Below are 25,494 nucleotides of genomic sequence, written 5' to 3' on the forward strand. Positions count from 1 at the left end.
GCTGTCTGTCTGTCTATGAACAGAGTATACTGTTCCCAGCTGTCTGTCTATGAACACAGTATACTGTTCCCAGCTGTCTGTCTATGAACACAGTATACTGTTCCCAGCTGTCTGTCTGTCTATGAACACAGTATACTGTTCCCAGCTGTCTGTCTGTCTATGAACACAGTATACTGTTCCCAGCTGTCTGTCTATGAACACAGTATTCTGTTCCCAGCTGTCTGTCTATGAACACAGTATACTGTTCCCAGCTGTCTGTCTGTCTATGAACACAGTATACTGTTCCCAGCTGTCTGTCTATGAACACAGTATTCTGTTCCCAGCTGTCTGTCTGTCTATGAACAGAGTATACTGTTCCCAGCTGTCTGTCTATGAACACAGTATTCTGTTCCCAGCTGTCTGTCTGTCTATGAACAGAGTATACTGTTCCCAGCTGTCTGTCTGTCTATGAACACAGTATACTGTTCCCAGCTGTCTGTCTATGAACACAGTATTCTGTTCCCAGCTGTCTGTCTGTCTATGAACAGAGTATACTGTTCCCAGCTGTCTGTCTATGAACACAGTATACTGTTCCCAGCTGTCTGTCTATGAACAGAGTATATTGTTCCCAGCTGTCTGTCTATGAACACAGTATACTGTTCCCAGCTGTCTGTCTGTCTATGAACACAGTATACTGTTCCCAGCTGTCTGTCTGTCTATGAACAGAGTATACTGTTCCCAGCTGTCTGTCTGTCTATGAACAGAGTATACTGTTCCCAGCTGTCTGTCTATGAACACAGTATACTGTTCCCAGCTGTCTGTCTATGAACACAGTATACTGTTCCCAGCTGTCTGTCTATGAACAGAGTATACTGTTCCCAGCTGTCTGTCTGTCTATGAACACAGTATACTGTTCCCAGCTGTCTGTCTATGAACAGAGTATACTGTTCCCAGCTGTCTGTCTGTCTATGAACAGAGTATACTGTTCCCAGCTGTCTGTCTATGAACACAGTATACTGTTCCCAGCTGTCTGTCTGTCTATGAACACATTATACTGTTCCCAGCTGTCTGTCTATGAACACAGTATACTGTTCCCAGCTGTCTGTCTGTCTATGAACAGAGTATGCTGTTCCCAGCTGTCTGTCTGTCTATGAACACAGTATACTGTTCCCAGCTGTCTGTCTATGAACACAGTATACTGTTCCCAGCTGTCTGTCTATGAACACAGTATACTGTTCCCAGCTGTCTGTCTATGAACACAGTATACTGTTCCCAGCTGTCTGTCTATGAACAGAGTATACTGTTCCCAGCTGTCTGTCTATGAACACAGTATACTGTTCCCAGCTGTCTGTCTGTCTATGAACACAGTATACTGTTCCCAGCTGTCTGTCTGTCTATGAACACAGTATACTGTTCCCAGCTGTCTGTCTATGAACAGAGTATACTGTTCCCAGCTGTCTGTCTATGAACACAGTATAATGTTCCCAGCTGTCTGTCTATGAACAGAGTATACTGTTCCCAGCTGTCTGTCTATGAACACAGTATACTGTTCCCAGCTGTCTGTCTGTCTATGAACACATTATACTGTTCCCAGCTGTCTGTCTATGAACACAGTATACTGTTCCCAGCTGTCTGTCTGTCTATGAACACAGTATACTGTTCCCAGCTGTCTGTCTATGAACACAGTATTCTGTTCCCAGCTGTCTGTCTGTCTATGAACAGAGTATACTGTTCCCAGCTGTCTGTCTATGAACACAGTATAATGTTCCCAGCTGTCTGTCTATGAACACAGTATACTGTTCCCAGCTGTCTGTCTATGAACACAGTATACTGTTCCCAGCTGCCTGTCTGTCTATGAACAGAGTATATTGTTCCCAGCTGTCTGTCTATGAACACAGTATACTGTTCCCAGCTGTCTGTCTATGAACAGAGTATACTGTTCCCAGCTGTCTGTCTGTCTATGAACAGAGTATACTGTTCCCAGCTGTCTGTCTATGAACACAGTATACTGTTCCCAGCTGTCTGTCTGTCTATGAACACAGTATACTGTTCCCAGCTGTCTGTCTATGAACACAGTATACTGTTCCCAGCTGTCTGTCTGTCTATGAACACAGTATAATGTTCCCAGCTGTCTGTCTATGAACACAGTATACTGTTCCCAGCTGTCTGTCTATGAACACAGTATACTGTTCCCAGCTGTCTGTCTATGAACACAGTATACTGTTCCCAGCTGTCTGTCTGTCTATGAACACAGTATACTGTTCCCAGCTGTCTGTCTGTCTATGAACAGTGATTTCTCCATGGATCATCCTGTCAACTCCAATGGTGGTGGATCAGTTACCTTTGACCTGTCACTAGTCAGAATAATATTAATAGTGAAGAGGAGAATCTTCAAGATGTCATATAGATATGTTTTGTAATGTGTAGTTTGTTTGAACTAAGTTTATTAGAGGAATTACTGCCCCCTCTTTTATCTCTGTAGGGGATGGTCTACTCTGTTAGAGGATCAGTATCTCTCTCTCCTTTATCTCTGTAGGGGATGGTCTACTCTGTTAGAGGATCAGTAGTAACATCTAGAAGTCTCTCTCTCTCTTTTATCTCTGTAGGGGATGGTCTACTCTGTTAGAGGATCAGTATCTCTCTCTCCTTTATCTCTGTAGGGGATGGTCTACTCTGTTAGAGGATCAGTAGTAACATCTAGAAGTCTCTCTCTCTCCTTTATCTCTGTAGGGGATGGTCTACTCTGTTAGAGGATGAGTAGTAACATCTACACTCTCTCCTTTATCTCTGTAGTGGATGGTCTACTATGTTAGAGGATCAGTCCAGGTGTGCAGTGTGTCAGCAGGTTCTGAGGGATCCAGTCTCTACCACCTGTGGACACAGGTTCTGCAGACAGTGCATCACCAGATACTGGGAGAAACCTGCTCCTTCAGGAGACTATGACTGTCCTCAGTGTAGAAAGAGATCCAGAACACTTCCTGTACTACAGCACCTGAGGGAACCCAATGATGCAAGAGGCTTTGAAAAAAGTAAGACCACTTGCAGACCTGTGCTAAGTCAATACCTCAATTTGATTAAGTGTTAACTACAATAATATAAGTTACTGTAGTTGTGGAAGGCCCACATTTCATCCTGTCAATGAATGTGTCTGATAACACCCTATTTCCTCTTCCCTTGTAGTGGATGACAGCCTGCAGAAAGCTATAGTAAATCATAAAGACAGTCTGATAAGGAGGTATGAATGTGTAATAGAAGGCATCGAAACAGCAGGGAACCAAACTCCCCTCAACAGGATTTACACAGAGCTCTACATCACAGAAGGCGAGAGTGAAGGGGTTAACAATGAACATGAGGTGTGGCAGCTAGAGACAGCACCCAGGACACCAACCTCACATGACACAGTAATCCACTGCAATGACATCTTTAAACCCTTACCTGGCCAAGAGAGAAGCATCAGAACTGTGCTGACGAAGGGCATCGCTGGCATCGGAAAAACAGTCTCTGTGCAGAAGTTCATCCTAGACTGGGCTGAAGGGAAGGCAAACCAAGATGTGGATATCATATTTGTGCTTCCTTTCCGGGAGCTGAACTTGATCAAAGATCGTCAGTACAGTCTTCTCAGACTTTTAAATGACTTCCACACAGAACTAGACATAGGCAATGCAAAGAAACTCACTGCCTGTAAAGCTATGTTCATCTTTGATGGTTTGGATGAAAGCAGACTTCCATTGGATTTCCAGCACAATGAAAAGGTGTCTGATGTCACCCAGACATCATCTGTTGATGTTCTGCTGACAAACCTCATCAAGGGGAATCTGCTTCCCTCTGCTCTCCTATGGATAACCTCCCGACCAGCAGCAACCAATCAGATCCCCCCTCAGTGTGTTGACCAGGTGACAGAAGTACGAGGATTCAGTGACCCACAGAAGGAGGAGTACTTCAGGAAGAGATTCAGTGATGAGGACCTGGCCAACAGAATCATCTCACACATAAAGACATCAAGGAGCCTCCACATCATGTGCCACATGCCGGTGTTCTGTTGGATTTCTGCAATAGTCCTTGAACACATGTTGAGTACAGACAAAAGAATAGAGATGCCCACGACTCTGACTGAGATGTTCACACACTTCGTGCTCATTCAGACCAGCCTGAAGAACCAGAAGCATCATGGAAGAGATGAGATGGAACAAGAGGAGCTCATGGAGTCAGATAAGGAAATTCTTCTGAAGCTGGGGAGGCTGGCGTTTGAAAATCTGGAGAAGGGTAATCTCATGTTCTATGAAGAAGACCTGAACATTTGCGGCATTGATGTCAAAGAGGCATCACTGTACTCAGGAGTGTGCACACACATCTTTAAAGAAGAGTCTGTGTTATTTCAGAGAGTGGTGTACTGCTTTGTACATCTAAGCATTCAGGAGTTTCTCTCAGCTGTCTACATGTACCATTGTTACACAAGCAAGAACATGGATGCACTGAAGCCCTTCTTCAAGAGAAAGTCTGAAGAGCTAACCTTGCATGAGCTGCTGAAGAGTACCGTGGATAAAGCCTTGGAGAGTAAGAATGGACACCTGGACCTTTTTGTTCGCTTCCTTCATGGCATGTCAGTGGAGTCCAATCAGAAACTCCTACAAGGTCTGGTAACACAGACAGAAAGCAGTCCAGAGAGCGTCCAGAAAACAATCCGATCCCTTAAGGTGATGCAGAGGAAGAACATCTCCCCTGAGAGGTGGATTAATCTCTTCCACTGTCTGATAGAGATGAAAGACCATTCAGTACAGGAGGAAATCCAAGAGTACTTGAGGTCAGAGAAAAGATCGATAAACCTCACACTTGCTCAGTGTTCAGCGCTGGCCTACATGCTGCAGATATCAGAGGAGGTTATGGATGTGTTTGACCTAAAAGAATACAAGACAACACAGGAGGGTCGTAGGAGACTGCTCCCAGCTGTGAGGTGCCGCAGAAAGGCTCTGTAAGTACTCAAACTTACTGTATGTGGGAAGAGCAGTATTTTTATTAGCTGAAACTCTTGAACATAATATAATACAAACTGATCAGAAAGCAATGCACTGGGGACATATTAGTCGGGCAGGTGTAACAGTGTAAGCAGGGGAAGCTAAGCATAACATTTTATTACAACCTGTCTCTCATGGTATTTATTCTATGTTGACAGACTCAATGGCTGTAAACTCACAGACACAACCTGTGAAGTTTTGGCCATAGTTCTCAGCTCAAACTCCTCATATCTGAGAGAGCTGGATCTGAGTAACAATGACCTGAAGGATTCAGGAGTGAAGCTGCTCTCTGCTGGACTGGGGAATCCCCACTGTAAACTGGAGACTCTGAGGTCAGTATTCCTGTAGTTGGTCAACAAGTGATAACTGTTCACCAGATCCACATGTGTTTACCAGGCACACATAGTCCACACCATATGTGTTTAGACAGTGAAGCTTACGGTTTTTAATTTGGTGAGCAAATCCATGTGTTTCTAATAAGAGTTTGTCACCTTAATTTAATGACTAGCGGATAGCGGGTGCTGTGGCTTTGGGTTTAAACAGCAGGGGTTGCTGGGATAGCTCTTTAGTTTAGAGTTTGGTACTATTGGGAATAATATTTTCTTCACAATCTAGTCGACCAATTTGCTTTCCCTAGAAAAATGCACCTATAATTTTTCATTTACCAAATAAAAAACAGAAGTTATTTGAGTTTCTATGAAATGTTTTATTCTGTCGATGGTTTTGCCACAAAGTCTAGCGATATCAGAACATTTTCCCACTTGTCTGGTCACATGCACTCTAGCCAACGACTGGCAGATACAGTGCAGAGGGTTCATGAGATTATTTTTTAAGATCAAGTTCATCACTGTGCACTTTCACAAACCTGTGAAGTTAATCATAATTTATTAAATCTGTAGCCTAATAAACTGCATGATTTTCCAAGTCCTAGTGTGAGTTAATGTGGCTGCAGTTTATTTCGACATGATGGTTATTCTAGCCAGGGGCGCAACTTTGGTTTTGGAAGTGGTGGGGGGAGGGGTATAATCCAGTTGGATAAACACTCCAAACAGCCTACCCGACAACTCGGAGGCGTCCACATGGTCCTAAAGCACACTGTTGCCTCGTTTTTAACCCCATTCCAATGATAAAACTGGGGGGGTACAAAAATGCAATTTCAGAATGTGGGTGGGACATGTCCCCCCGTCCCCAGTGAAAATTGCACCCCTGATTCTAGCAACATTTGCGCAACAAAGCGTGTCCACTGCCATTGGTCCCATGTGCTATTTTACTGGCAAACATTATCCACCCCTGTCTAGAGTAAATTATTTTGTCGACATTTAGGAAAATTTACGACAAATATCCCACTGGGCATTGGCGCCAGTTCAATGTCTAGTTTTGATTTACATTTAGCTGAATTCTCAACTAACCGTAAATTCAACATGAAATGAATAGCAAATGTCACCATGTCATTGGATTTAGGTTAAACGTTGGGTTAAAAAAATACAAAATGCCCTTACTTTGATGACTTTTTGCGAATCCATTCAGTTTTCCACGTTGATTCAATGTCATCCCATTGATCAATCAGTTTTTACCCAGTGGGATGCTATTTCCATCTAGCATTTCATTACTGTTTTATCAGAAATGTACTTTACTTGAATACAAATGGTTGGATAGAAACAAGGTTATTGGCTGACTTGATTTTCTATCAGCTGAAAACTCTTGAAGAAATGTTTATATAAAAAACAATTAGAGAAAACAATGAGCCATGTATGCACAGTGTACACATTAGTTGTGTCTGGGTAATAGTGTAAGCTAAGCATAGCATTATAATCAGTGGAGGGTAAACGCAAGTAAATGCAGTTTACACATCTTTTTCATTTTGCATGAGCATTTATGCATCTTTTGTGGGAAAATGTATTGAAGTATATGGGCAGCTTTACTTTATTCTCTGTTAACAGCAATCAGCGTTTACACAACACCCACCACTTTTTTACAACTACATCATGGATTATAACACAACCTGTCTCTCATGGTATTAACTCTGTGTTGTCAGACTCACTGGTTGTAAACTCACAGACACATCCTGTGAAGTTTTGGCCTCAGTTCTCAGCTCAAACTCCTCATATCTGAGAGAGCTGGATCTGAGTAACAATGACCTGAAGGATTCAGGAGTGGAGCTGCTCTCTGCAGGACTAGGGAATCCCCACTGTAAACTGGAGACTCTCAGGTCAGTGTCGTGTCTTTGGCTATGCCGGATTAAGTGATATGACATGCTACTCTATAAAATCCTTTCTCTGCAATTAATATTACCTGATTGAGCTAATCATGTAAATGTAATTAACTAGAAAGTTGGGGCACCACGAAAGAGTGTTTATAGAGCTGTTATCTTCCGAATAAACTCTTAAAGACCTAGTAATATTTTACATCAATAGCAGTCAATATTAATCGTCACCTTATTTCAGTCTCATCTGAAAGTTGTAAATTCTTGGTTATCTTCACGAACCCTGGCTAACAAGTTGAATCAGCAATACAAAATTGGGTTTAATTATTTATTTACTAAATACCTAACTAATCACACAGAATTACATATACACAGAATGCATATTATGTCATACAGAGAACTTCCCTGGGGGACGGAACCTGTATGACGGCTGGTTACACAAAGAGATGGGATTGGGCTTGAATGAAAGAGCGGGAAGACTGAGGAACAAAGGGAGAAGCTATGCTATCGTAAATACAGTATCTTATGCATTCTAAATTACCGCCCATTTGGAAAAGGAAAATGCAATAAACATTTACTCTGAGCTGCGCTTCGGTAGGTTGGTCGTAGATGCTGGCCGTGTTGGCCAACAGAGATCTTCCTGTCCTCAGAGGAATGTCTCTTGGTAAATTGGATACGTTGTAGTATCTTCGTTGTGTGTTAGAATGGATACGTCGTCCGTCCTTTCCTAGCCCACGTTTACAGCTGCTGTTGCTGACTCAACGGCTAGGATGTCTCACTTATTTAGTGAATAAGAGTTCAAAGTTCATACCATTCACAACCAAAGCTCATGCTGAGGTTGGCTTGGTTCTGTAGTTGACATGTTAGTCCTTTTTAACGTATGGACCGTCGTCCTATCGTCCTCGGAACAGGAGGTTACATTTTCGTCAAGGGCTTATATAGTGGAGGGGGAGAAGGGTGTGTTTCATAGTTTATAATCCATGTCTCTTCACAGGGGCGGGCCACTGATTGAGCAGGGCTCTAACCTTATGAAAACCCAATTCTCTCATTTGGAAGCTATAATTACATTTAATCTTTTCACAAATAGTTTCATTTAAAATGAATTTAAATTGCACAACAATTCCATGTGAATCTATAATGTGTAGACTTTCCCAGATACAGTTTATCCTGTTAGGGCTAGGGGGCAGTATTTACACCGCCGGATAAAAAACGTACCCGATTGAATCTGGTTACTAATCCTACCAAGTAACTAGAATATGCATATACTTATTAGATATGGATAGAAAACACCCTAAAACTTCTAAAACTGTTTGAATGGTGTCTGTGAGTATAACAGAACTCATATGGCAGGCAAAAACCTGAGAGATTCCTTTACAGGAAGTGGCCTGTCTGACCATTTATTGGCTTTCTTTGACATCTCTTTCCAAAACAAAGGATCTCTGCGGTAACGTGACACTTCCCACGGCTCCCATAGGCTCTCAGAGCCCGGGAAAAACCTGAATGTCGTCATTCCAGGCCCAGGCTGAAACACATTATCGCCTTTGTCAAGCGGCCGATCAGGGGACAGTGGGCTTAGGCGCGTGCACTGGCCGCCCCCGTCTTTCTTTTTTTCCCTCTATTTACCGAAACGCAGATTCCCGGTCGGAATATTATCGCTTTTTTACGTGATAAATTGCATAAAAATTGATTTTAAATAGCGGTTGACATGCTTCGAAGTACGGTAATGGAATATTTAGACATTTTTTGTCACGAAATGCACCATGCGCACGACCCTGATTTACCATTTCGGATAGTGTCTAGAACGCACGAACAAAACGCCGCTGTGTGGATATAACGATGGATTATTTGGGACCAAACCAACATTTGTTATTGAAGTAGAAGTCCTGGGAGTGCATTCTGACGAAGAACAGCAAAGGTAATAACATTTTTGTTATAGTAAATCTGATTTTGGTGAAGGCTAAACTTGCTGGGTGTCTAAATAGCTAGCCCGTGATGGCTGGGCTATGTACTTAGAATATCTGACTATTTTACACCATTTTAAAGACAAGACTCTCCTTTATCTAACCACATTGTCCGATTTCAAAAAGGCTTTACAACAAAAGCAAAACATTAGATTATGTCAGGGGAGTACCCAGCCAGAAATAATCACACACCCATTTTTCAAGCTAGCATATAATGTCACAAAAACCAAAACCACAGCTAAATGCAGCACTAACCTTTGATGATCTTCATCAGATGACACTCCTAGGACATTATGTTATACAATACATGCATGTTTTGTTCAATCAAGTTCATATTTATATCAAAAACCAGCTTTTTACATTAGCATGTGACGTTCAGAACTAGCATACCCACCGAAACTTCCGGTGAATTTACTAAATTACTCACGATAAACGTTCACAAAAAACATAACAATTATTTAAAGAATTATATATACAGAACTCCTTTATGCAATCGCTATGTCACATTTTAAAATAGCTTTTCGGTGAAAGCACATTTTGCAATATTCTGAGTAGATAGCCAGGCCATCACAGGCTAGCTATTTTGAGACCCACCAAGTTTGACACTCACCAAACTCAGATTTACTATAAGAAAAATTGGATTACCTTTGCTGTTCTTTGTCAGAACGAACTCCCAGGACTTCTACTTCAACAACAAATGTTGTTTTGGTTGCAAATAATCCATAGTTATATCCAAATAGCTGCGTTTTGTTCTTGCGTTCAAGACACTATCTGAAGGGTGACGCGCCGTCGCGTATCGTGACAAATTTTTTTAAAATATTCCATTACCGTACTTCGAAGCATGTCAAACGCTGTTTAAAATACATTTTTATGCGATTTTTCTAGTAAAATAGTGATAATTTTCCAACCGTGAGACGTTGTTTTCGTTCAAACACTGAAAATGTAAAATGGACTCTTCACATGCACGCGCACCCGTCTCATTGTTCTCAGATCGACCACTATCCAAATGCGCTACTGTTTTCGCCCAGGGACTGCAGAGTCATCATTCCCCGTTCTGGTGCCTTCTGAGAGCCTATGGGAGCCTTAGAAAGTGTCACGTTACAGCAGAGATCCTCTATTTTCGATAGAGATGACAAAGAAGGCCAAGAAATGGTCAGACAGGGTACTTCCTGTATAGAATCTTCTCAGGTTTTGGCCTGCCATTTGAGTTCTGTTATACTCAAAGACACCATTCAAACAGTTTTAGAAACTTTGGAGTGTTTTCTATCCAAAGCTACTAATTATATGCATATTCTAGTTTCTGGGCAGGAGAAATAACCAGATTAAATCGGGTACGTTTTTTTATCCGGCCGTGAAAATACTGCCCCCTATCCATAACAAGTTAAGTACCAACGCATATTTTCAACTGGTTCTATTGTCGAAATATGGTTCCTTTCTCCCCACTTGTTTGATGTTCCCAGACTCTCTATGTTTAACAAAGGCTATTCAAGAGTCCTTCAGTAGAGTCAGAGAGAGAGGGAAGGGAGAAAGGTATTTATGGGGGGGTCATAAACCTTACCCACAGGCCAACGTCATGACATCAGTGTTCCTGTGTTTGGTCATTAAGAGATAACTGTTCACCTGATCTGAGTGTTAACAAACTCAGTATTATACTCAATACAATGTAAATCTGACACCTCAGTATATGTAGACTGTGCTTAAACTCTACCGTTTTAAAGGTCCAATGCAGCCATTTTTATCTCAATAGATCGAATCGCTGAGCTGACAAGGTAAAAATCTGCCGTTCTGCCCCTGAACAAGGCAGTTAACCCACTGTTCCTATGCCGTCATTGTAAATAAGAATTTGTTCTTAACTAACTTACCTAGTTAAACACAGGTTAAATAAAAATAAATAAATACAAATCTCTGGGTAAGAAGTACCTTACTGTGATTGTTTTCAATTTAAATTGTAAAAATAAACAAAAAATTGTTTGTTCGCAAAGAGCAATTTCTCAAGGAATAATTTAGCTAGGACTGTCTGGGAGTGGTCTGAGTGGGGAGGGAAAAACTGAAAACTAGCTGTTATTGGCAGAGACGTTTGGAAGAAAAACTCCATCACACCAAATTGTATTAGTATGAAGTAACATATATTTTTAAAAAGCTCAGTATTTGTATCATTTATTTGTAAAAATTTTTGCTCGTCTTTATCAAGGGATCCAATAATTCAGGGCTCCACTGTACATGTATTCATTATCATTACTCTGGTGTTATTTGTTATTTGCATAACATTATCTGATTGGCCATATGCTAATGAGGGCCAGTGGGCACCTCTCTGATATGTTTCTTGTAATATGAAACCATGTCAAGTTAGCAGTAAACATGCCTTTATTAAGTTAAACCGTTCATTGTGATTGTTCTTACATATAGACAAACTAGATTACATGACAATTACAATATTTTATATGAATGAGAGATTGCTTGTAGAGAGAATGCATTTTAAAGGCCCAATGCAGTCAAAAACATGATTTACCTGTATTTCCTATATATTTCCACACTATGAGGTTGGAATGAAATGATGAAATTGTTAAAATTATGATAACGCCCTTTTAGTGTAAGAGTTGTTTTGGTGGGATGAAAACAGGGGATCCAAAAACGTTCACCTCTATCTTTTTTTGTTACTTGTTAAATTAAATATATTTCTCGGAGCAACTGTATTAGTATAAAATAATCTCATTTGTAAAACAAATATGTAGCATACAATATACACTATATATACAAAAGTATATGGACACCACTTCAAATTAGTGGATTTGGCTTTTACAGCCACACCCGTTGCTGACAGGTGTATAAAATCGAACACACAGCCATGCAATCTCCACAAACAAACATTGGCAGTAGAATGGCCTTACTGAAGAGCTCAGTGATTTTCAACATGGCACCGTCGTAGGATGCCACCTTTCCAACAAGTCAGTTCGTCAAATTTCTACCCTGCGAAAGCTGCCCCGGTCAACTGTAAGTGCTGTTGTTGTGAAGTGGAAACGTCTAGATGCAACAATGACTCAGCCGCAAAGTGGTAGGCCACACAAGCTCACAGAACGTAACTGCCGAATGCTGAAGCGCATAGCATGTTAAAAACGTCTGTCCTCGGTTGCAACACTCACTACCGAGTTCCAAACTTCCTCTGGAAGGAACGTCAGCACAAGAACTGTTTGTCAGGAGCTTTATGAAATGGGTTTCCATGGCCAAGCAGCCGCACACAAGCCTAAGATCATCATGCACAATGCCACGTGTTGGCTGGAGTGGTGTAAAGCTCGCCAGCATTGGACTCTGGAGCAGTGGAAACGCATTCTCTGGAGTGATGAATCACGCTTCACCATCTGGCAGTCTGACTGACAAATCTGGTTTTGGTGGTTGCCAGGAGAATGCTACCCGCCCTGAATGGACAATGACATCTGTAAAGTTTGGTGGAAGAGGAACAATGGTCTGGGACTGTTTTTCATGTTTGAGGCTAGACCCTTAGTTCCAGTGAAGGGAAATCTTAATGCTGAAGTATACAATGACATTCTAGACGATTCTGTGCTTCCCACTTTGTGGCAACAGTTTGGGGAAGGCCCTTTCCTGTTTCAGTACGACAATGACCCCGTGCACACAGAAATTGTTTGTCGAGATTGGTGTGGAAGAAATTGACTGTCCTTCACAGAGCCCTGACCTCAACCCCGTTGAACACCTTTGGGATGAATTGGAACGTCAACTGCGAGCCAGGCCTAATCACCCAACATCAGTGCCCGACCTCCCTAATGCTCTTGTGGCTGAATGGAAGCAAGTCCTCGCAGCCATGTTCCAACATCTAGTGGAAAGCCTTCCCAGAAGAGTGGAGGCTGTTATAGCAGCAGGGGGGGGGGGGGCACTCCATATTATTGCCCATGCTTTAGAATGAGATGTTTGACGAGCAGGTGTCCACATACTTTTGGTCAAGTAGTTTATGTAGTTCAGTATTTGTATGTTTTTTATTTTATAGTATTTTTTACTCATCTTTATTAGTAATTCACGACCCCACTGAATATAAATATATATAGCTACCAATCTCTCTATTCACTGCCAAATAGTTGCAGTGTGATTAATATCATGTTAAACTCTTTACAGGTTGTCACTCTGTGGAGTCACAGAGGAAGGCTGTGCTTCTCTGGTCTCAGCTCTGAGGTCAAACCCCTCACACCTGAGAGAGCTGGACCTGAGTAACAATGACCTGAAGGATTCAGGAGTGAAGCTGATCTCTGCTGGACTGGGGAATCCCCACTGTAAACTGAAGACTCTGAGGTCAGTATTCCTGTAGTTGGTCAACAAGTGATAACTGTTCACCAGATCCACGTTAAGAAAGGGCCTAAATACACAATACAATGACAATTTGATACCTCACCATCTGACCTTTGACTGACAGTATATGGAGCCATACAGTATGCAGTAAAGTATATGGAGCCATACATTATGCAGTATAGTATATGGAGCCATACATTATGCAGTATAGTATATGGAGCCATACATTATGCAGTATAGTATATGGAGCCATACATTATGCAGTATAGTATATGGAGCCATACATTATACAGTATAGTATATGAAGCCATACATTATATAGTATATGGAGCCATACATTATACAGTAGAGTATATGAAGCCATACATTATATAGTATATGGAGCCATACATTATTCAGTAGAGTATATGAAGCCATACATTATATAGTATATGGAGCCATACATTATGCAGTATAGTATATGGAGCCATACATTATACAGTATATTATATGGAGCCATACATTATATAGTATAGTATATGGAGCCATACATTATACAGTATAGTGTATGGAGCCATACACTATATAGTATATGAAGCCATACATTATATAGTATATGGAGCCATACATAATACAGTATAGTATATGGAGCCATACATTATACAGTATATTATATGGAGCCATACATTATATAGTATATGGAGCCATACATTATACAGTATAGTGTATGGAACCATACATTATATAGTGTATGGAGCCAGACATTATACAGTATAGTATATGGAGCCATACATTATATAGTATATGGAGACATACATTATACAGTATAGTATATGGAGCCATACATTAAGCGGTATAGTATATGGAGCCATACGTTATACAGTGTATGGAGCCATACATTATACAGTGTAGTATATGAAGCCATTTACTTTTTGAAAATGTGTAAAATGTTCTCAAGCTCTACATAAGATATTGTGAAGATCAATCCATGTACGGATGGATTTGGCAGGGGACAGGAAACTATTTCTGAAAGTTGCAAAATATACAGTATACAGCTGCCACTCTTTCTTTTCAAAATAATTGTACTCTTTGCAGGCTGTCAGGCTGTTTAGTTACAGAGGAAGGCTGTGCTTCTCTGGTCTCAGCTCTGAGGTCAAACCCCTCACACCTGAGAGAGCTGGACCTGAGCTACAATCACCCAGGAGACTCAGGAGTCAGACTGCTCTCTGCTGGACTGGAGGATCCACACTGCAGACTGGAGAAACTCAAGTATGTACATGTGTCGATCTGTTGATGAGTGACATACTGTAAGACATTTTTCTGCGTTTGGGTTTGTTATGATCATTTATAGTTAACAGGTTAGGTATCATAATTGATAGTTATCAGGTTAGGTACTGTATGTTCATTTAAATGTACTGTAAACCAGACATTTTACTTACCACCACATGGAAAATGTGATATGCTGACTGTGTGTGTGTGTGTGTGAGAGAGAGAGAGAGAGAGAGAGAGAGAGAGAGAGAGAGAGAGAGAGAGAGAGAGAACCAGTGTGTACATTTACTGTCTGTTCTCCTGCTCCCCTTACAGTGTGAAACCTGATGGAGTGTTAACAATCAAACCATGGCTTAGAAAATGTGAGTGTTGACTAATGTTCAGAATTATCCTGTTATTACTCAGTCTAATTTCAAGTTGATTCAAAGAAAGATCATTTTTCAGAGCTTGTTAAGTGATCTATGTATGTGTGGTTACACTAATTAGACTTCGCTCTGTTGTGGTTATATTTTGCTGTGTGTTTGTGTTTTATCCAAGACAACAGTCATTAACCCCTATTATATACTGTATAATATATGGCTCCATTTACTATATAATGTATGGCTCCATATACTATACTGTATAATATATGGCTTCATCTAGATAACCATCTTAGATAACCTTTCCTTTGTCTTTTAATACCTAGAAACATTAACATTCTGATGTAGTATGACGATGATTTGTGATATACCTGGTTTCATCCATCAGATGTCTGTGATCTCACACTGGACCCAAACACAGTAAACAGACTCCTCTTTCTGTCTGAGGAGAACAGAAAGGTGACATGTAGGAGAGAGGAGCAGCCGTATCCTGATCACCCAGAGAGATTTGAGGACTGTGAACAGGTGCTGTGTAGAGAGGGTCTGACTGGGCGCTGTTACTGGGAGGTAGAGTGGAGTGGGAGAGGGGCTTACATAGGAGTGACATATAAAGGAATCAGCAGGAGAGGAGGGGTTAATGACTGTTGTCTTGGATACAATGACAAGTCCTGGAGTCTGGACTGCTCTGACAACAGTTACACGGTTTGGCACAATAATAATCCCACTACCATAGACGTCCCCTCCTCCAGCTCCCACAGAGTAGGAGTGTATCTGGACTGGCCAGCCGGCACTCTGTCCTTCTATAGAGCCTCCTCTGACACACTGACCCATCTATACACATTCACCTCCACATTCACTGAGCCCCTCTATCCAGGGTTTAGGCTTTGGTATGACACCTCAGTGTCTCTGTGTCAAACACAACATGATGTTTCACTCTAATCAGGGTCATGTTCAGTAAGACACACTGGAGCAACAATGTAGAATATCTCTCTAGTCATGTTCAATAAGACACACTGGAGTAACAATGTAGAATATCTCTCTAGTCATGAGATATAATATTATTATTATATCTAAATATTCATGACAATACACCACCTAAGTGAATAGTCATTAATAGAATGAATTACCCCACTGTGTTGTTAAACTGGTTTCATTTACACATCACTGATCTGGTTGTTATTGGGTTTGTAAATATTGTAGCGTCCCAGGTTCCCAGACAGGTTAATATAATCAATCACCCCACTGTGTTGTTAAACTGGTTTCAATTACACATCACTGATCTGGTTGTTATTTTGCTTCTTAGTGTTTGTAAATATTGTAGAATGTTTATTTGTCAAATTCTTGACACAACAATCTGGGTTGTGTATAAACTTAATTCAACTGAATGAAATGATGTGACAGATGTGACTAATAAAGGGTCATCAACCAGATGGAAGAAGAGAGGTGGACATGTTTTAATATTGATCACAATATGACAGTACAGTAATAGATGGAAGAAGAGAGGTGTAAATGTTTTAATATTGATCACAATATGACAGTACAGTAATAGATGGAAGAAGAGAGGTGGACATGTTTTAATACTGATCACAATATGACAGTACAGTAATAGATGGAAGAAGAGAGGTGGACATGTTTTAATACTGATCACAATATGACAGTACAGTAATAGATGGAAGAAGAGAGGTGGACATGTTTTAATACTGATCACAATATGACAGTACAGTAATAGATGGAAGAAGAGAGGTGGAAATGTTTTAATACTGATCACAATATGACAGTACAGTAATAGATGGAAGAAGAGAGGTGGACATGTTTTAATACTGATCACAATATGACAGTACAGTAATAGATGGAAGAAGAGAGGTGGAAATGTTTTAATACTGATCACAATATGACAGTACAGTAATAGATGGAAGAAGAGAGGTGGAAATGTTTTAATATTGATCACAATATGACAGTACAGTAATAGATGGAAGAAGAGAGGTGGACATGTTTTAATACTGATCACAATATGACAGTACAGTAATAGATGGAAGAAGAGAGGTGTAAATGTTTTAATACTGATCACAATATGACAGTACAGTAATAGATGGAAGAAGAGAGGTGGACATGTTTTAATACTGATCACAATATGACAGTACAGTAATAGATGGAAGAAGAGAGGTGGAAATGTTTTAATATTGATCACAATATGACAGTACAGTAATAGATGGAAGAAGAGAGGTGGACATGTTTTAATACTGATCACAATATGACAGTACAGTAATAGATGGAAGAAGAGAGGTGGAAATGTTTTAATATTGATCACAATATGACAGTACAGTAATAGATGGAAGAAGAGAGGTGGACATGTTTTAATACTGATCACAATATGACAGTACAGTAATAGATGGAAGAAGAGAGGTGGACATGTTTTAATACTGATCACAATATGACAGTACAGTAATAGATGGAAGAAGAGAGGTGGACATGTTTTAATACTGATCACAATATGACAGTACAGTAATAGATGGAAGAAGAGAGGTGGACATGTTTTAATACTGATCACAATATGACAGTACAGTAATAGATGGAAGAAGAGAGGTGGACATGTTTTAATACTGATCACAATATGACAGTACAGTAATAGGGGTTGTGTTCAGTACATAGAAATGGGTCGTATTCAGTTAAGGAGGAAGCTTTTATCTCACACACACTCACTAATAATTCTGTTTCTACTACTGTATGATGCTGTAAACACACTCACTAATCATTCTGTTACTACTACTGTATGATGCTGTACACACACTCACTAATTATTCTGTTTCTACTACTGTATGATGCTGTAAACACACTCACTAATCATTCTGTTACTACTACTGTATGATGCTGTACACACACTCACTAATTATTCTGTTTCTACTACTGTATGATGCTGTACACACACACGTACCCATGGATTTAGTGTTGTAGATACAGTTGAAGTCAGAAGTTTACATACACCTTAGCCAAATACATTTAAACTCAGCTTTTCACAATTCCTCACATTTAATCCTAGTCTTAGGTCAGTTAGGATCACCACTTTATTTTATGAATGTGAAATGTCAGAATAATAGTAGAGAGAATGATTTATTTCAGCTTTTATTTCTTTCATCACATTCCCAGTGGGTCAGAAGTTTACATACACTCAATTAGTATTTGGTAGAATTGCCTTTAAATTTTTAACTTGGGTCAAACATTTTGGGTAGCCTTCATCAAGCTTCCCACAATAAGTTGGGTGAATTTTGGCCCATTCCTCCTGACAGAGCTGGTGTAACTGAGTCAGGTTTGTAGGCCTCCTTGCTCGCACACACTTTTTCAGTTCTGACCACAAATTTTCTATAGAATTGAGGTCAGTGCTTTGTGATGGTCGCTCCAATACCTTGACTTTGTTGTCAAACTTTGGAAGTATGCTTGGGGTCATTGTCCATTTGGAAGACCCATTTGCGACCAAGCTTTAACTTCCTGACTGATGTCTTGAGATGTTGCTTCAATATATCCACATAATTTTCCTGCCTCATGATGCCATCTATTTTGTGAAGTGCACCAGTCCCTCCTGCAAAGCACCCCACAACATGATGCTGCCACCCCCGTGCTTCACGGTTGGGATGGTGTTTGGCTTGCAAGCCTTGCCCTTTTTCCTCCAAACATAATGATGGTCCTTTGTTTCATCAAACCAGAGGACATTTTTCCAAAAAGTATGATCTTTGTCCCCATGTGCAGTTGCAATCCGTACTCGGGCTTTTTTATGGTAATTTTAGAGCTTCTTCCTTGCTGAGTGGCTTCTTCCTTGCTGAGCGGCCTTTCAGGTTATGTCGATATTAGACTCATTTTACTGTGGATATAGATACTTTTGTACCTGTTTCCTCCAGCATCTTCACAATGTCCTTTGCTGTTGTTCTGGGATTGATTTGCACTTTTTGCACCAAAGTACGTTCATCTCTAGGAGACAGAACGTGTCTCCTTCCTGAGCGGTATGATGGCTGCGTGGTCCCATGGTGTTTATACTTGCATACTATTGTTTGTACAGATGAACGTGGTACCTTCAGGTGTTTGGAAATTGCTCCCAAGGATGAACCAGACTTGTGGAGGTCTACAATTTTTTTCTGAGGTCTTGGCTGATTTCTTTTGATTTTCCCATGATGTCAAGCAAAGAGGCACTGAGTTTGAAGGTAGGCCTTGAAATATATCCACAGATACACCTCCATTTGACTCAAATTATGTCAATTAGCCTATCAGAAGCTTCTATAGCCATGACATCATTTTCTGGAGTTTTCCAAGCTGTTTAAAGGCACAGTCAACTTCGTGTATGTAAACTTCTGACCCACTGGAATTGTGATACAATGAATTATAAGTGAAATAATCTGTCTGTAAACAATTGTTGGAAAAATGACTTGTGTCATGTACAAAGTAGATGTCCTAACCGACTTGCCAAAACTATAGTTTGTTAACAAGAAATTTGTGGAGTGGTTGAAAAACGAGTTTTAATGACTCCAACCGAAGTGTATGCAAACTTCCGACTTCAACTGTATGTGGTAGTGGAGTAGAGGCCTGAGGGCACACATTGTGTGTTGTGAAATATGTTGTGAAGGTATTGTAATGTTTTAAAATGTTGCCAAACCCTAGGAAGAGTAGCTCCTGCAGTAGCTAATGGGGATCCATAAATAAATATATCATAAATACAGTTACTTCTAATACCTCTGGGATGTTGTCCTCTCTTATCTCTGATCACAGACTTCTAATACCTCTTGGATGATGTCCTCTTTGCAGGCTAGGACCATGTACTTCTTCATGTGACCTCATCAAAAACCTGAAAGAGTGGAGGTATTGGTTTCCATCCTGGCCAGTGGACCAGACCCATAGACTGGAGGTATTAGTTTCCATTCTGGCCAGGGGACCAGACCCATAGACTGGAGGTATTAGTTTCCATCCTGGCCAGGGGACCAGACCCATAGACTGGAGGTATTGGTTTACATCCTGGCCAGGGGACCAGACCCATAGACTGGAGGTATTAGTTTACATCCTGGCCAGGGGACCAGACCCATAGACTGGAGGTATTAGTTTACATCCTGGCCAGGGGACCAGACCCATAGACTGGAGGTATTAGTTTACATCCTGGCCAGGGGACCAGACCCATAGAGTGGAGGTATTGGTTTCCATCCTGGCCAGTGGACCAGACCCATAGACTGGAGGTATTAGTTTCCATCCTAGCCAGGGGACCAGACCCATAGACTGGAGGTATTGGTTTACATCCTGGCCAGGGGACCAGACCCATAGACTGGAGGTATTGGTTTACATCCTGGCCAGGGGACCAGACCCATAGACTGGAGGTATTGGTTTACATCCTGGCCAGGGGACCAGACCCATAGACTGGAGGTATTAGTTTCCATCCTGGCCAGGGGACCAGACCCATAGACTGGAGGTATTAGTTTCCATCCTGGCCAGAGGACCAGACCCATAGACTGGAGGTATTAGTTTCCATCCTGGCCAGGGGACCAGACCCATAGACTGGAGGTATTAGTTTCCATCCTGGCCAGGGGACCAGACCCATAGACTGGAGGTATTAGTTTACATCCTGTCCAGGGGACCAGACCCATAGACTGGAGGTATTAGTTTACATCCTGGCCAGGGGACCAGACCCATAGACTGGAGGTATTAGTTTCCATCCTGGCCAGGGGACCAGACCCATAGACTGGAGGAATTAGTTTCATACAGGAGAATGATCAGAGTCATGTCTCCACTATTACAGGTGTCACGGTTGTCGTTGGGAAAGGAGGACAAAAATGCAGCAGGTATGTGGTTGCTCATCTTGAACTTTTATTAGACTCAAAATGAACACCAAAATAACAAAACGAACTCACGATCAACGAACAGTCTTCTCAGGCTCACACACGTTAGACAAGAAACAATCTCCCACAAAACCTACACCAAACAATTACCCATTTAACCTGTTGGGTCTAGGGGGCAGCATTTGCACGTCTGGATAAAAAAAATGTACCCGATTTAATCTGGTTACTAATCCTACCCAGTAACTAGAATATGCATATACTTATTATATATGGATAGAAAACACTCTAAAGTTTCCAAAACTGTTTGAATGGTGTCTGTGAGTATAACAGAACTCATTTGGCAGGCAAAACCCTGAGACATTTTCTGACAGGAAGTGGATACCTGATGTGTTGTATTGACTTTAAAGCTATCCCATTGAAAAACACAGGGGTTTAGGAATATTTTGGCACTTCCTATTGCTTCCACTAGATGTCACCAGCCTTTACAAAGTGTTTTGAGTCTTCTGGAGGGAGATCTGACCGAACAAGAGCCATGGAACGGTGATGTCCCATTAGACACCTGGCGCGCTACTTCATGTTGGGTACCCTCGTTCCAATACGTTATAAAAGGCTATGCATTCGTCCACCTTGAATATTATTCATGTTCTGGTTAAAAAAGGCCCTAATGATTTATGCTATACAACGTTTGACATGTTTGAACGAACGGAAATATATTTTTTCCCCTCGTTCATGACGAGAAGTCCGGCTGGCTTACATCATGTGCTAACGAGACGGAGATTTTTGGACATAAATGATGAGCTTTTTTGAACAAAACTACATTCGTTATGGACCTGTGATACCTGGAAGTGACATCTGATGAAGAGAATCAAAGGTAATGGATTATTTACATAGTATTTTCGATTTTAGATCTCCCCAACATGACGTCTAGTCTGTATCGCAACGCGTATTTTTCTGGGCACAGTGCTCAGATTATTGCAAAGTGTGATTTCCCAGTAAGGTTATTTTTAAATCTGGCAAGTTGATTGCGTTCAAAAGATGTAAATCTATAATTCTTTAAATGACAATATAATATTTTACCAATGTTTTCTAATTTTAATTATTTAATTTGTGACGCTGACTTGACTGCCGGTTATTGGAGGGAAACGATTTCCTCAACATCAATGCCATAGTAAAACGCTGTTTTTGTATATAAATATGAACTTGATAGAACTAAAAATGCATGCATTGTCTAACATAATGTCCTAGGAGTGTCATCTGATGGAGATTGTAAAAGGTTAGTGTATCATTTTAGCTGGTTTTATGGTTTTGGTGACCCTGTCTTTGACTTGACAAAACATTACACGCAACTCTTGTAAATGTACTGTCCTAACATACTCTAAATTTATGCTTTCGCCGTAAAACCTTTTTGAAATCGTAAAACGTGGTTAGATTAAGGAGATGTTTATCTTTCAAATGGTGTAACATAGTTGTATTTTTGAAAAATTTGAATTTTGACATTTATTTGGATTCAAATTTGCCGCTCTTGAAATGCACCTGCTGTTGATGGAGTGCACCACAGGTGGCACGCTAGCGTCCCACCTAGCCCCAAGAGGTTAACCTCTCTGGGCTAGGCGGGACGAATTCGTCCCACCTACGTAACAGCCACTGGCAGCCTGTGGCGCGATTTTCAAAACGTTAAAAATCCTATTACTTCAATTTCTCAAACATATGACTATTTTACAGCTATTTAAAGACAAGACTCTCGTTAATCTAACCACACTGTCCGATTTCAAAAAGGCTTTACAACGAAAGCAAAACATTAGATTATGTCAGCAGAGTACCAAGCCAGAAATAATCAGACACCCATTTTTCAAGCCAGCATATAATGTCACCAAAACCCAGAAGACAGCTAAATGCAGCACTCACCTTTGATGATCTTCATCAGATGACAACCCTAGGACATTATGTTATACAATACATGCATGTTTTGTTCAATCAAGTTCATATTTATATCAAACACCAGCTTTTTACATTAGCATGTGACGTTCAGAACTAGCATACCCCCCGCAAACTTCCGGGGAATTCGCTAACATTTTACTAAATTACTCACGATAAACGTTCACAAAAAGCATAACAATTATTTTAAGAATTATAGATACAGACCTCCTCTATGCACTCGATATGTCCGATTTTAAAATAGCTTTTTGGTGAAAGCACATTTTGCAATATTCTAAGTACATAGCCCAGGCATCACGGGCTCGCTATTTAGACACCCGGCAAGTTTAGCACTCACCATAATCATATTTACTATTATAAAAGTTTGATTACCTTTTGTTGTCTTCGTCAGAATGCACACCCAGGACTGCTACTTCAATAACAAATGTTGGTTTGGTCCAAAATAATCCATCGTTATATCCGAATAGCGGCGTTTTGTTCGTGCGTTCCAGACACTATCCGAAATAGTAAAGAAGTGTCGCGCGCATGGCGCAATTCGTGACAATAAAATTCTAAATATTCCATTACCGTACTTCGAAGCATGTCAACCGCTGTTTAAAATCAATTTTTACGACATTTTTCTCGTAGAAAAGCGATAATATTCCAGTGTAATATAAGCCCAGTGTCCCTTGATCGGCCACTTGAGAAAGGCGATAATGTGTTTCAGCCTGGGGCTGGAATGACGACATTCTGTTTTTTCCCGGGCTCTGAGCGCCTATGGACGACGTGGGAAGTGTCACGTTAGAGCAGAGATCCTTAGTAAATGATAGAGATGGAAAAGAAGTTCAAGAAATGGTCAGACAGGCCACTTCCTGTAAAGGAATCTCTCAGGTTTTGACCTGCCATTTGAGTTCTGTTATACTCACAGACACCATTCAAACAGTTTTAGAAAATTTAGGGTGTTTTCTATCCATATGTAATAAGTATATGCATATTCTAGTTACTGGGTAGGAGTGGTAACCAGACAAAGACAGGTGACCCTGTCTTTGACTTGACAAAACATTACACACAACTCTTGTAAATGTACTGTCCTAACATACTCTAAATTTATGCTTTCGCCGTAAAACCTTTTTGAAATCGTAAAACGTGGTTAGATTAACCTCTATGGGCTAGGTGGGACGCTAGCGTGCCACCCGTGGTGCACTCCATCAACAGCAGGTGCATTTCAAGAGCGGCAAATTTGAATCCAAATAAATGTCAAAATTCTAATTTTTCAAAAATACAACTATTTTACACCATTTGAAAGATAAACATCTCCTTAATCTAACCACGTTTTACGATTTCAAAAAGGTTTTACGGCGAAAGCATAAATTTAGAGTATGTTAGGACAGTACATTTACAAGAGTTGTGTGTAATGTTTTGTCAAGTCAAAGACAGGGTCACCAAAACCATAAAACCAGCTAAAATGATGCACTAACCTTTTACAATCTCCATCAGAGGACACTCCTAGGACATTATGTTAGACAATGCATGCATTTTTAGTTCTATCAAGTTCATATTTATATCCAAAAACAGCGTTTTACTATGGCATTGATGTTGAGGAAATCGTTTCCCTCCAATAACCGGCAGTCAAGTCAGCGTCACAAATTAAATAATTAAAATTAGAAAACATTGGTAAAATATTATATTGTCATTTAAAGAATTATAGATTTACATCTCTTGAACGCAATCAACTTGCCAGATTTAAAAATAACCTTACTGGGAAATCACACTTTGCAATAATCTGAGCACTGCGCCCAGAAAAATACGCGTTGCGATACAGACTAGACGTCATGTTGGGGAGATCTAAAATCGAAAATACTATGTAAATAATCCATTACCTTTGATTCTCTTCATCAGATGTCACTTCCAGGTATCACAGGTCCATAACGAATGTAGTTTTGTTCAAAAAAGCTCATCATTTATGTCCAAAAATCTCCGTCTTGTTAGCACATGATCTAAGCCAGCCGGACTTCTCGTCATGAACGAGGGGAAAAAATATATTTACGTTCGTTCAAACATGTCAAACGTTGTATAGCATAAATCATTAGGGCCTTTTTTAACCAGAACATGAATAATATTCAAGGTGGACGAATGCATACTCTTTTATAACGTATTGGAACGAGGGTACCCAACATGAACTCGCGCGCCAGGTGTCTAATGGGACATCATCGTTCCATGGCTCTTGTTCGGTCAGATCTCCCTCCAGAAGACTCAAAACACTTTGTAAAGGCTGGTGACATCTAGTGGAAGCAATAGGAAGTGCCAAAATATTCCTCAGCCCCTGTGTTTTTCAATGGGATAGGTTTAAAGTCAATACAACACATCAGGTCTCCACTTCCTGTCAGAAAATGTCTCAGGGTTTTGCCTGCCAAATGAGTTCTGTTATACTCACAGACACCATTCAAACAGTTTTAGAAACTTTAGAGTGTTTTCTATCCATATATAATAAGTATATGCATATTCTAGTTACTGGGTAGGATTAGTAACCAGATTAAATCGGGTACATTTTTTTTATCCAGACGTGCAAATGCTGCCCCCTAGCCCTAACAAAACAATCTCCCACAAAACCTACACCAAACAATTACCCATATATAGGACTCTCAATCAGAGGCAACGAGGAAGCACCTGCCTCCAATTGAGAGTCCCAAACCCCCATTAACCTAACATAGAAATACA

The 25,494-nt window shown here is 40.5% G+C and overlaps 1 protein-coding gene across 2 annotated transcripts; it reads left to right on the plus strand.

Moving 5' to 3' along the window:
- The first annotated feature begins 1,471 nt into the window (after window positions 1-1,471).
- On the plus strand, window positions 1,472-19,770 carry LOC145876875 (NLR family CARD domain-containing protein 3). 2 transcript variants are annotated; one of them, XM_082972213.1, is made up of 8 exons: window positions 1,472-3,008; window positions 3,160-4,948; window positions 5,150-5,323; window positions 7,027-7,200; window positions 13,278-13,451; window positions 14,523-14,696; window positions 15,012-15,058; window positions 15,444-19,770. In XM_082972213.1, exons 1-8 carry the CDS (start codon window positions 2,786-2,788, stop codon window positions 15,992-15,994), a joined length of 3,306 nt encoding a protein of 1,101 aa, XP_082828339.1. In that variant the 5' UTR covers window positions 1,472-2,785; the 3' UTR covers window positions 15,995-19,770. The 2 variants fall into 2 exon arrangements, with proteins under 2 accessions (XP_082828339.1, XP_082828340.1); XM_082972214.1 differs by lacking the exon at window positions 7,027-7,200.
- Window positions 19,771-25,494: the final 5,724 nt, after the last annotated feature.

Source organism: Salmo salar, unplaced genomic scaffold (assembly GCF_965601325.2).
Source record: "Salmo salar unplaced genomic scaffold, fSalSal1 ptg000613l, whole genome shotgun sequence".
Classification (NCBI taxonomy): domain Eukaryota; kingdom Metazoa; phylum Chordata; class Actinopteri; order Salmoniformes; family Salmonidae; genus Salmo; species Salmo salar.

What these genes read in the sequence shown, in the direction of transcription:
- LOC145876875 (XM_082972213.1), top strand. Translation starts at nt 2,786, where the DNA reads ATGTTAGAGGATCAGTCCAGGTGTGCAGTGTGTCAGCAGGTTCTGAGG. An exon ending in TGCAAGAGGCTTTGAAAAAA is followed by an intron (nt 3,009 to 3,159) that starts GTAAGACCACTT and finishes CTTCCCTTGTAG; the next exon opens with TGGATGACAGCCTGCAGAAA. An exon ending in AGGTGCCGCAGAAAGGCTCT is followed by an intron (nt 4,949 to 5,149) that starts GTAAGTACTCAA and finishes CTATGTTGACAG; the next exon opens with ACTCAATGGCTGTAAACTCA.